This window comes from Macaca nemestrina, chromosome 4 (genome assembly GCF_043159975.1).
Source record: "Macaca nemestrina isolate mMacNem1 chromosome 4, mMacNem.hap1, whole genome shotgun sequence".
Classification (NCBI taxonomy): domain Eukaryota; kingdom Metazoa; phylum Chordata; class Mammalia; order Primates; family Cercopithecidae; genus Macaca; species Macaca nemestrina.
In genome coordinates, this window is record NC_092128.1 from 10,238,421 (window position 1) to 10,250,856 (window position 12,436).

A 12,436-nucleotide genomic window follows, 5' to 3' on the forward strand; every position below is an offset into this window, starting at 1 on the left:
AGGTGGGAGGATTGCTTGAAGCCAGGAGTTCAAGACCAGCCTGGGCAATATAGCAAGACTCCATGTCTGCAAAAAATAAAAAATTAGGTGTGGTGGTGTGCACCTGCAGTCCCAGCTACTCAGGAGGTTGAGGCGGGGTGGGTGGTGGAATCACTTGAGTCCAGGAATTGCAGGCTGCACTGAGCTATGATCGTGCCACTGTACTCCAGCCTAGGTGAAAGGGCAAGATGCTATCTCAAAACAAAAAAATCTATTTCTAAATTTCCCTCCAGAAAGATCATAGCAAACTAACATTTCTGCCTGCACTGTACAGCTTGGTCTCCTTGCCAACACTGGCTGTAATAGTCATTTCTTAACAATGTTTTTCAACATGATAGGTAAAAATAGGGTCTCACTCTGCTGCTCAGGCTGGAGTGCAGTGGTGTGATCATGACTCACTGCAGCCTCGACCTCCCAGGAGCAAGTGATTCTCCTGCCTCAGCCTCCTAAGTAGTTGGGACTACAGGTATGCACCACCACACCTGGCTATTTGCCTTTTTTTTTTTTTTTTTTTTTTTTTTTTTTTTTTAAGAGACAAGGTTTTGCTATGTTGCCCAGACTGGTCTCAAACTCCTGAGCTCAAGTGATCCACCTGCATTGGCCTCCCAAATTCTGGGAATTAAAGGTGTGAGCATGGCTGGCCTAATTCTTCATTTCTTTAACAGTTACAAGGTTGAACATTTTTCCATATGCTTACTATCTGCATTTTTTCTTTCTGTGAACCAGTATGTCCTTTTACAGACTTATCCTAAAACTATGGATAAACATGTATCTATACACACACAAGAGAAGGAAAGATTACATCTAAAAAATATGAAAACTTTCTATGTTTAGGTTCATTTGATGTAAGCCATGTTCATTAGGTGAGCAGAATCAGATTAATGTAAGACTCCTAAATGAAGAGTGCAAGATGAAAAGTGTCTAAACACATTTGTTGGGCTGGATGGTTATTCTAAAACAGACAGGGATCATCATTAATCTACTTTGAAGACAATTTGTTATTCCTTCTGTTTGATCTGCTGTTCTTTGAAATTTTGGTTTTCTATAAAGGAGAGAATTTTGCAGTGAGCAGGTGAAGTAGGACGGCTGCCACCTGAGCCCTCCTCTGCAGCTGCAGCTCCTGTGGAAGGGAAGGCGATGGTCAGAGTGTGGACCTGAAAAGAGTGGTGGCAGCAGCCAAGACGGGACTGCTCAACTGGCAGGTGCAGAGCTGCAGCAGGGACCAGTGTGTCCTGGCACAGCGTCCCTGCAAAGCACAGCCGCAGGCTCCAAGGGCTTAGGAGATTGACTCGGGTGAAAAAGTGCCCTGACCCCCAGCAATCACGAATCTTATCACAAAACATCAAAATAGACGATTAAATGTGAATTCTGAAAGTGCTTATGTTATGACTTACTGAGAGCAACCAAGATCAATCTCATTCTCATTCTCAAATATGAATGAATGATTCTCAAATCAACCAATTTCATTCTCAAATATGAAAGAGATTCTTATGGTGCTAGTGGGGGAAAAGAAGACTGGAAAAAGCAGGCTAAGGAACAGAACAAACTGATTCAGGCCACAGCACTGTACAGGAAGACAAACAGAAACTTCAAAGTTTATGAGAATTTATTGAGGTAGAGAGAGAAAAAAAGAAAGACATCAATATGAAAGTTTAAACTGATGCCAAGAGAAGGTAAAATTATGAATCTGAGGTACGTGACCTGGAAACAAGACACAGGTAGGTCTGGGGCCCAGAACAATGAACGGAAACCTCCAACACATGACCCGACACCTGGACAAGCTAGGCCGGACCCTCATACTTCACGGCATCCCCTTAAATGCCTCTCTAGCCAGGACCCATGTTTGTCTTCCAACCTAAGCACAACACCTGAAATATAGTGGAGTCAATAAATTGAATAAGAAATGCCAATACCCATTTCAAATTCGAAAGGAAGGAAACCTGGTATTTACCCACCTGCATAGAATTTTATTCTGTGTATTTTATTGTAAAAGAAAAACAGGCCGGGTGCGGTGGCTCATACCTGTAATCTCAGCATTTTGGGAGGCCCAGGTGGGCGGATAGCTTGAGTCCAGGAGTTCGAGACCAGCCTGGGCAACATGGTGAGACAAAAAATTTTGTAGAGACAGGAAACCCTGTCTCTACAAAAAATACAAAAATTAGACAGATGTAGTGGTGTGCGCCTGTGGTCCCAGTTACTTGGAGGCTGAGGCGGGGTGATCACCTGACCCCAGTTTGAGGCTGTAATGAGCCATGAACCCATGACTGCACTCCAGCCTGGGTTGACAGAGTGAGACTCTGTCTCTGACACACACACACACACACACACACACACACAGAGTTGCTGCATGGTAACTATACACATGTAGGACATCACAGAAAACTAGAAGTGAATAGTTGGAAGTGCTTCATAGATAGACTCACAGTGGAGAGTGATGGTTCAAGGCTAAAACTTTAGGAGAAAAACCAAGTCTTTGAGAAACGGCTAAAAACCAAGTTAACTAAAGTGGATCTTTCTGTCTGCAGATGCTCTGGCCATTTTCTTTTCTGTCTTATTTTTTTATTATTATTATTTTGGCTTTTCCAAAATGCCCTTCTTTCACCATTTTGAGTTGAAAAGTCAAGATAAATATTTATGCTGTAGAATAACCCACCTCCCTGCTACAGCAACAACAAATGTCACTGGTTCCTAAAGGCTCCAAGAATATTTGTTTTACAGCAAGAAGCAGTTGCTTTTTCTAAAAAAACACTCAATTTTCTTCTCCAGGATATACAACGGGTAAAAATCTAGCTGTTAACTACCAACCAGAGTTAGGGGAAGGAAAAGAATCCCTCCTTTTTCTCTCAACCAGTTTTCCTTTCTAACCCACTTCCTTTGCCAACTGCTGATGAGGCATGTCTAATTTTGCAGAGTGATACTAGAACAGATGAGGCACTGCCAGCTCCTTCTTCCCCACTCCAAAGCACCTCCTGCCCTGAAATGCAACCTTTTACAACTGCATGTGTTACATGTCACAGTGAACAAGCCTTTAGGAGATTATTTTAAAATGACCAAATATACACCAGTAAGAGAAAACTTCTGAAAAACTGCTCTGTTATGCAACCTGGGGCTGGAATAATGGCAACATATACGCAATTCCAAAAAGTACTATGTGTAAATGGCTTAAAGTGAAGATGGCTCTACAAAAACATGACAGACAGCTCAAAATTCTTTCAGTTCTCACAGTGATGCTGAAAAGATATGTGAAGAGTTAGGGGGTAAAATCATATTTTACGATTTTCAATAATTAATAAATGTAAGTATACACTCTATTGTTTCACTTCTATCCTAATATATTGAAGAGTTAATCAAAATACTTCACAACTTCTCAAAGAAAATACAGAAATGTAATACTCTGAGAAATGGGATCCATTCAAATATAGTAGCTGAAGGCTACAGAGGGTCTAAAGGCGATTCTAGATTCAGACTGCTGAGAATCTTAAGACTTGCCTCACCACCACTACTAGCTGCTATACAACTAGGTTCCTGAAGCTTATCCACAGAGGAAGGTGACTGCCACCAGCCCGCGGTGAGATAAGGCTTAATGAGGTGTGGATGGTTCGAAGCACAAAGCCTGACACACAGGACTCAAACTGTAGCCATTATTTCATAAAAATGTCCAAAGAATTAAAGAAAGATATTTTAGACTTGGTTTAGATTCTCCAATTTTTTGTAAATACATAGAGCTATTACTTTCTCAGACAAAACTGGAAAAAAAAAAAACTACCCAATTTGAGTGGCAGTCCTGAAAAAAATTAAAGTTGCAGGTACCAGAACAACTACAAATTATACAAATTTAATTATTTGTAGAATACAAGAATTCGGTAACTTCTGCTAATATACAAAGTCTCACTGTCTTATAAGCAAAAATAACCCATCAGAAAAAGGACCAACCTGATTTAGTAAGAAAGAACACATTAAGAAATTCCCAAGGCTGGGCGTGGTGGCTCATGCCTGTAATCCCAGCACTCTGGAAGGCCGAGGCAGGCGGAATGCTTGAGCCCAGAAGTTCGAGACCAGCCTGGGTAACTTGGTGAGACAGTCCCTGGGGGGGGGGGGGGGAATTTGCCGGGCATGGTGGTGTGTGCCTGTGGCCCCAAACACTTGAAGGCTGAGATGGGAGGATCGTTTGAGCCTGGGAGGCAGAGGGTGCAGTGAGCTGAGATCATGCCACTGCACTTAGTCTGGGTGACAGAATGAGACTCTGCCTCAAAACAAAAACAAAAACAAAAACAAAAAACCCATGACTTATAAGGCATATTAATTATATCTCAATAAGGTGGATTTTAAAAAGAAATTCTCCAGAGACAGATCAGCAGTGACACCTCCTTGGGCTCTGGAGCAGTGCTCTCCTGCTTTCTGTACATCAGAAATCCCACCCGTGTCTTGCCTCACCGGTGGAACCCCCACCCTTCAGCTTTCTTACAAGAGTTAAGAAAATGCCATACCTAGCAAGCCAGAACGCTGTTGGGTGGCATAATAGCCTCTCAGTTGGCAAAGACTCTATCTTCTTTAAAAGCATCCTACCCATCACAGCACCCTGCAATCCCACTCCTGAGTATACACCCTGGAGACCAGAAGTCACAGAGCCACTCAAAAACTCTCACACAATGTTTACAGTGGTATTAGTAACAGTCAAAAGGTGGAAAAAACCCAAATGTCCATCACTGATCAATGGGCAAACAAAATGTAGACTAGCTATACAATTGAGTCATAAAAAGGAACGACGTACACAGTGATACGTGCTACAAGGATGAAGCCTCCAAGCATGCTAGGTCAAAGAAGTCACACAGGCAGCCCACAGATCGTATGATCCCATTTATGCAAAATGTACAGAATGGGCAAATTCATAGAGACAAAGTAAATGATGGTTGCCAGCGCCTGGGGGGACGAGGGCATGAGGAGTGACTGCTATGGTAGAAGGTGTCGTTTTGGGGTGATTAAAATGTTCTAAAGTTAGATAGTGATGATAGGTGCAAATCTCTGTAAATATACTAAAAACCATTGCGCCGTATACTTTTTAAAAGGTTGAATTTTATGGTACGTAATTACATCTCAATAAAGCTATTATTTTAAAAGTATTCTATATGTAAGTGTATATACATATATAAATATGCAAACACACAATACATTTTATGCTAATTCCGAGATTGACATAGTTTTATATCTACTTAATTGTTTTTTAGGATTCTGAAGTATTAACATAGGTAAGAACATACTGGAATATCACAAAAACTAGTTTGATAGTAACTGATATATTCTAAAAATTTAAACCTGAAGCTGTTGAATCAGCAACTTTAAAGTCCTAGAAACAGTGGCAATCTGCTCTCTCCTGAGTAAGCTTAACTCTAATTTCAATGTCATATTTGTATAGAATCAAGAAAACCTCCAAATTAGCTGGTGCATCTCCAACCACATGAATAGCGGGAGCTGCATCTCCTCCACCCTCATCACCTTTGTAGCACACAGCACAGTCCCCCATGCACACCATGGACCAAAAACAAAAGGAATAAAATTCTTTTTAGATATTGTACTTTAAAAAATAGGGCCATAGCCTGGGCAACATAGTAAGACTGTCTCTATAAACAATAAAAAAAATTGGCCAGGTGTGGTAGTACGTGTCTGTGGTCCCAGCTACTTGGGAGGCTGAGATGGGAGGACTGGTTGAGCCCAGGCAGTTGAGGTTGCAGTGAGCTGTGATCACACCACTGCACTCCAGCCTCGGTGACAGAGCGAGACCTTGTCTCAAACACACACAAAAATAGGGCCATAACAGGAAAACTTTTGCTCGATGTTCTATCCCTATAGATCAGGTCAACGAAATTTTCCTGTAAAAGGGCAGGTAGTAAATATTTTAGGCTTCATGGACAAAACTGTTCCTGACACAACTACTTAACTCTGTTCTCATAACACAAAGCAGCCACAGACAACATAGAAACAAACGGACAGTAAAACGAACGGTCTGCTGAGAACCTCAGGACCTTGCTTTGGACCAGAGTTGCCCAAGGGAACCTTCTACAATGACAGAAATGTTTTATTTACTCAACACACAGCTAGTGTGCCTAAGGAACTGAACCTTTAAAATATTTCAAATGTAAACAGCTACGTGTGCCCAGTGGTGACTGTACTGCCCAGCACTGCATTTGACTAAAAATGAACCAGTTCTACTCTGTTCAAAAACTTAAGGCTAAAAATGAACCCTGTGATTATTTTACAAGATGAACTGGGAGGAGAAAACAATAAAAAATTCTAATAATTCATAAGTCTTACTAGTAAATAATCAAAACTCTAAGCAAATCAACCTGCACTAGGCAGGAGGATACGTGTAGAGCTCCATATATCTGGACTTGGCCATGCTCTGCCGCGTGTACACCTGCTGGATGCCGGCTCTGAGGTCGTCCCAGATCTGGTCCAGGCCAATCTGCTTCAGGCCATGGGGGTTCTGGCTCCGGGTTGACGACATTGTGAGGGATGTTCTAAAGTCGTCCAGTGCAGCAATCCTTATTCAAAGTACAGCTAGTTCTCCATTAGATGAAAATATACAGTACCATTCCAAATTTATTCACAGCAGCTCAGAAAGGATGTCCTTTAAATGTAGAGAATGAAATCTCATTGCAGGCAAACCTGAGGAAGAAATAAAGAGAATTAGTGGATTGTCTCTGGGGTACTGTAATAGGGTGAAACACACTGACAGAAACACTCAGTCTGCAGGCATTAGCAGGGCCCAGTCTAATCCAGAGACCATTTCTCTATGTGGAAACACATTCATGTTAATTATGTGGTCTGTGTACAAAAATATGCTTATTTAGTTCAAAATCATTACGATATTAGCACTCAAGAGAAAAGCTGGATAAAAATTTGCACAAGCACAACTAACTCTGTTGCCTTTCTCTGCCTTCTAAAGTTATCAAAAAAATATATCATTTGACCTAGATGACAATTAGAAAGACAAACTCAAAGAAAAAAGGGCAAAGGATATGCTCAGGAAATTCCCAGGAACACAAACAGCTAATAAATAGGAAAAATCATTCAATCTCACAGGTTACCTAGGACTTTTAGTAACTTTTCTCTTAGAATTCAGCGAGAATGCAAATGTTGGTGAGGCTGAAAATGAAAGGAAATAAGCACTCCCTTTTTAAGGAGGGAATCTGGCAAGAATTATCAAGATTTAAAATGTACTCCTGGGCAAAGGATATGAACAGACATTTCTCAAAAGAAGACATGCATACAGCCAACAGACACGTGAAAAAATGCTCATCATCACTGGCCATCAGAGAAATGCAAATCAAAACCACAATGAGATACCATCTCACACCAGTTAGAATGGCAATCATTAAAAAGTCAGGAAACAACAGGTGCTGGAGAAGATGTGGAGAAACAGGAACACTTTTACACTGTTGGTGGGATTGTAAACTAGTTCAACCATTATGGAAAACAGTATGGCGATTCCTCAAGGATCTAGAACTAGATGTACCATATGACCCAGCCATCCCATTACTGGGTATATACCCAAAGGATTATAAATCATGCTGCTATAAAGACACATGCACACGTATGTTTATTGCGGCACTATTCACAATAGCAAAGACTTGGAATCAACCCAAATGTCCATCAGTGACAGACTGGATTAAGAAAATGTGGCACATATACACCATGGAATACTATGCAGCCATAAAAAAGGATGAGTTTGTGTCCTTTGTAGGGACATGGATGCAGCTGGAAACCATCATTCTTAGCAAACTATCACAAGAACAGAAAACCAAACACCGCATGTTCTCACTCATAGGTGGGAACTGAACAATGAGATCACTTGGACTCGGGAAGGGGAACATCACACACTGGGGCCTATCATGGGGAGGGGGAAGGGGGGAGGGGGGAGGGATTGCATTGGGAGTTATACCTGATGTAAATGACGAGTTGATGGGTGCTGACGACTTGATGGGTGCAGCACAGCAACATGGCACAAGTACACATATGTAACAAACCTGCATGTTATGCACATGTACCCTAGAACTTAAAGTATAATAATAATAATAAAATAAAATAAAATAAAAAAATAAAATAAAATGTACTCCGAATTCAGAGAGACCTGAGTTTGAAGCTTAGTGCCACACCTACTAGGTAGGTACATGCAGTACTGGATGAATTTCTTAACCTCTCTAAGCTTTAATTTCCTAGTCTGCAAAATGGAGGCCAATTACTTTCCTCAAATGGATGTTGTAGAGTGTAAATAAGATAATGTGTAAGAAACTACTTAACACAGAGTAAATGCTTAACACATGGTAGTGGCTACTATTTCTAAGGATACGAAGCTAATGCCAAATACAATATATAATGCTTCAGCATCTTAGACTCATAAGTAACTTAGGTATTCAATATTGTATCAAACCAGTACTTCTCAATGCATAACATCACAGACATAATTTAAGGACTATCTATGTGTATCACATCAAAATGTATAGGTTTTAAATAGGTATTTCCAGTGCAAATGAAGAAACACTGAATTATTTTAATGGTTTCATAAAACAAATGTTATTGGGAAGTAAACGAGATCTGGAACAATGAGGCTAGGTTATTGAAGCCTGCAAACCTATGTCCGAGTTACCTTGTCAAGTAATTCAGCTCATCCTATATCCTCAATGGCATTGCAGAGCTCTGTGTGATCTAAGGCACATTTAGGGACCCTGTCAGGTCATGCTTAAGGAGTAAGTCTGAACCACTGAAACCCATTCTCTAATTAATTTATTTATATTCTGGGCTGTGGGTCTTAATATTTTATAAATCTATAACACCATTCCTGATCCTGAAAGCATTTTATGTCTTAGATTCAAATTGGTATGTTCAAATGTGGAATATAAAAGTATCTAACACAAGGACTCCCTCAAGTTTTAAGCAACTGACAACTCAGCAACCACTCTGGAAATGTTTCCTGTGTGTAGTTTCCATGTGCTTTCCTTTCATCATCTACTTTGGGAGGGTCAATAGCACACTTAATAATAAGAAGCATGTTTTGGACTGGTGGTGCCATCTGATAGCATCAACTGTTTGGACCTACCCTACTTTCCCCATCACTTAATTTTTTCCTAAGGGGAAATAATCACTTAAATTCCCCAGACTCATAGTTCAGTTAATTCTATCTTGGATGATCTTTCTCATACCTCTTTAGATGCTCTTTTACTCCTTTTCCTTTTACTTGTCTTATAATTGCTATCAGCAACTGAAAAAAAAAGTTCTACTCTGCCCCCCAAATGCCTTTCTCCATCAGCCTTGTCTGTGTCAGTGAGTGGCAACACCACATGTATCCACAAGTCAGAAACCTGGGAATGAGTCTGATGCCACAGCCCTCACCTTTCACACTCAAGTGCTACAAACTTCACTTCAAATCCATTCGCTCATCTCCACTTCCTCCTCTAGTAATCATCGCCATCTCTTACCTGGGCCACTATTTTAATTGTCTAAACTAGATTGGAATACCTTGTGTCTGCTTGTATCATTCTTGACATGGCAGTCAGCTGTCTAAAATCCCTGTCACCCTAAGACGGTGTCATCCTAATTCTGAATAGGCTGTCACCCTAAGAGCAACAGGAAGCCAAGGCAGAGTTTGAAGAAGGGAAATCCTTAATATGGCACTATCAGATCCTTTTCTCTCTATTTGCCTCTTACAAAACCTCAACCCTCCCCCTCCCTCCCCTCAGGTTCAGCCGTACGGATGTCCCTTCCCTGGCCATGCCAGTCTCCTTTCCCCACCAGAGGATCTCTGCATCTGCTGCTGCCTCTGCCTAGACAGTTCTAGAAAGTTCCTCCCCTTCTTCAAGTTGCCTTCCAGTCATACTTTCAAAGGAGCCTTACTAGGAAGTCCCAGAAGATGTTCAGGTTTGCCTTTAAATGGGATTTTCCCTTCTTAACACTTACTCGGGCCATAATCCTGCACTGGTTTCTGTACTGTAACTCCCTCACTTCACTGGGGTGCAAGCCCCACAGGCTCGTGAGAACCTCATACGGAGCCTGGCATGCCACTCAATAAATATTTTACATAAATAAATGAAGGAATAAATTAGGGAATTGAAAAGCTATATGTCTTAAGAAGATTTAGGAATAAAATACCAATATCATCAAGCATCTGAACTTGCTCAAAATCCCTCTTTAGAATCTCTACAAAATTCTATCTCGTTTCTTCTAAACTTGTTCCTTCAAATATTGGATTTTAGGCTAAAATTTATGTCTTGCTGTTTCATTTAGTCATGTTTTACATTATTTTGGTCATTGCAAATATATACATATCCCAACACAGTGTTTAAACAGGCTTATGAAAATCACAGAATTTTAGTGACTACTTAGTTTTAATGTTTAGTAGGAAGCTACCATATGTCAGGCACCGTCCTAGGCATTATTTACTCTTAACGGTAAACAGACATGGTCTACGCTCATAATGCTACACTGACGGAATAAAGCGTGCTTATTCATTTATTTATTTTTAAATAGGGTATCACTCTGTTGCTCAGTCTGGAGTGCAGTGGCATGATCACAGCTCACTGCAGCCTCAACTCCCTGGGCTCAGGTGATCCTCCCACCTCAGCCTCTCAAATAGCTGAGACTACAGGTTAGGACAACCATGCCTGGCTAATTTTTATTATTTATTTTTTAAATTTTTTTTTTGTAGAGATGGGGTTTCGCCATGTTGCCCAGGCTGGTCTTGAACTCCTGAGCTCAAGCAATCCTCCTGCCTCAGCCTCCCAAAGTGCTGGGACTACAGGTGTGAGCCATGGGGCGCCCAGCCAAGTATACTTCTTTCTAAGATGCTGACACATAACTTTTGGTATATAACCTACTTGTAAATCAGAAACTTTATGTGCTATGCATTTGTGTACCAAAAGCATTTGTTCTTAAGAGCCAAATATAATCACTGGCAATTAGAGGTTAACCTTAATGATAGTTCTGACCCTTCCTCTTCAGTAGAAGAAACTAATTCAAAGAAGCAATCAAAGTTGGCAAGCTCCTAATGCTACAAAGTAGCAGGACCACAAACTAATACACTGTAGTCTGAATTTTAGGTTCTTCCATTTTTAGGGTGTCGAAACAGTGAAACTACTTTAAGTCATAGGAAAAAACAACCAATTGCCTATTTGTTAAATAAGGAAACTTCAACATCTCCAATTAAAAGAGCTGATAGCTTTAAAGAGTTAGTAAGTCAGTCCTAATTGCATCAGCATTAAATCTACTCAAATATTTTGAAATTTAAGAAAGCCCACTGTTTTTTTTTTTTTTAAAGCCTGACTTTTGAAAAACTAAGATAAACTCTGCAACGATCAGGACAATTTGAAAGATAAAGTCAAGATACCAGCAATCCTCTAGCAAAGTTAAAATATACCAAATAAAATGGTCAATGTGGATTTTTCATAACACCTCCATTCTCCTATCTCAGCATAAGCACATCAAATATGTTCTTTACATATTCTCTATCCTTTGTATACATTTCTGATTCCAATTATGAATCTTACTCTGTTAAAACTCACTGATAATCTATGAGATCAAATACAACTTCTCATGTCACACTGTCAAGTTTACTTGCTGTACACTTTTTGTGTCCAGGTCTACGCACGGGAACTTTATGCCACATCACACCTCAGTTTATATTCCGAATACGCTGAAAAATTAGCAAAATCTTTTATTCTTGCCACTATGTGATTTATTCTTCTCTATCCATTCCCTTTTTTCTAGTTGTTCCCACTGAGTATCTAAAATTCATGCATAGATGATCTGAGGTTTTCAAAAATTCATACTTAAGTGGGTGGGTTTAAAGAGGATGACCTAATCTTACATTTTTAATATCCCCCAAACAGCCTCACTTATGTACTTAAAATATTAATCACTAATACAGCAAAGAAACCTAAAACAAAGTCTACAAGGAAATGTTAGAAGTAAGCACATCACGAAAATGTCTAAAAGGACAGATAGGTCACACGCATGCTGGGCAGCAACAGAGACCTGTGGGCAGGTCCCAGGCAGGGGCCTCTGGAGCCGATGCTGAGACCTGGCTTGGGTAGAAGATGCTTCTTAGAGATGGGCACCCACGAGATGACAAGGAGGAAGCAGATGAGGCAGAGAAAAGATGAACTGTGATGTAGGCCCTACAAAGCCAGCATCAGCCCGACAGGGAACTCTAACAACTGTTGCCAGAGGGTCTCACACGGGCTGCAGGTCAGGCTGTTAACCCCAACCCGGCTGAGAAGGGCGCAGCCCGGTCCAGGCAGCTCTGCAGTTGAGGCCCGATGGCGCTAACACCGGGAGTCAAGTCCTTCCTTGAAGGGGCATCTGGGTGGGTCACCTGTGTATCTACCAGCCTGCTCCAACGGATACA

The 12,436-nt window shown here is 40.8% G+C and overlaps 1 protein-coding gene across 6 annotated transcripts in view; it reads right to left on the minus strand.

Moving 5' to 3' along the window:
* The window catches only part of LOC105474844 (cullin 1), a 104,980-nt gene that overhangs the window by 66,535 nt on the left and 26,009 nt on the right, over positions 1 to 12,436 (minus strand). For all 6 annotated transcript variants that reach the window (XM_011729649.3, XM_011729651.2, XM_011729650.3 and 3 more), the window contains exon 2: positions 6,402 to 6,702. In XM_011729649.3, coding sequence (XP_011727951.1) covers positions 6,402 to 6,541 — 140 coding nt within the window. In that variant the 5' untranslated portion in view covers positions 6,542 to 6,702. The remainder of the gene's footprint in view (positions 1 to 6,401; positions 6,703 to 12,436) is intronic.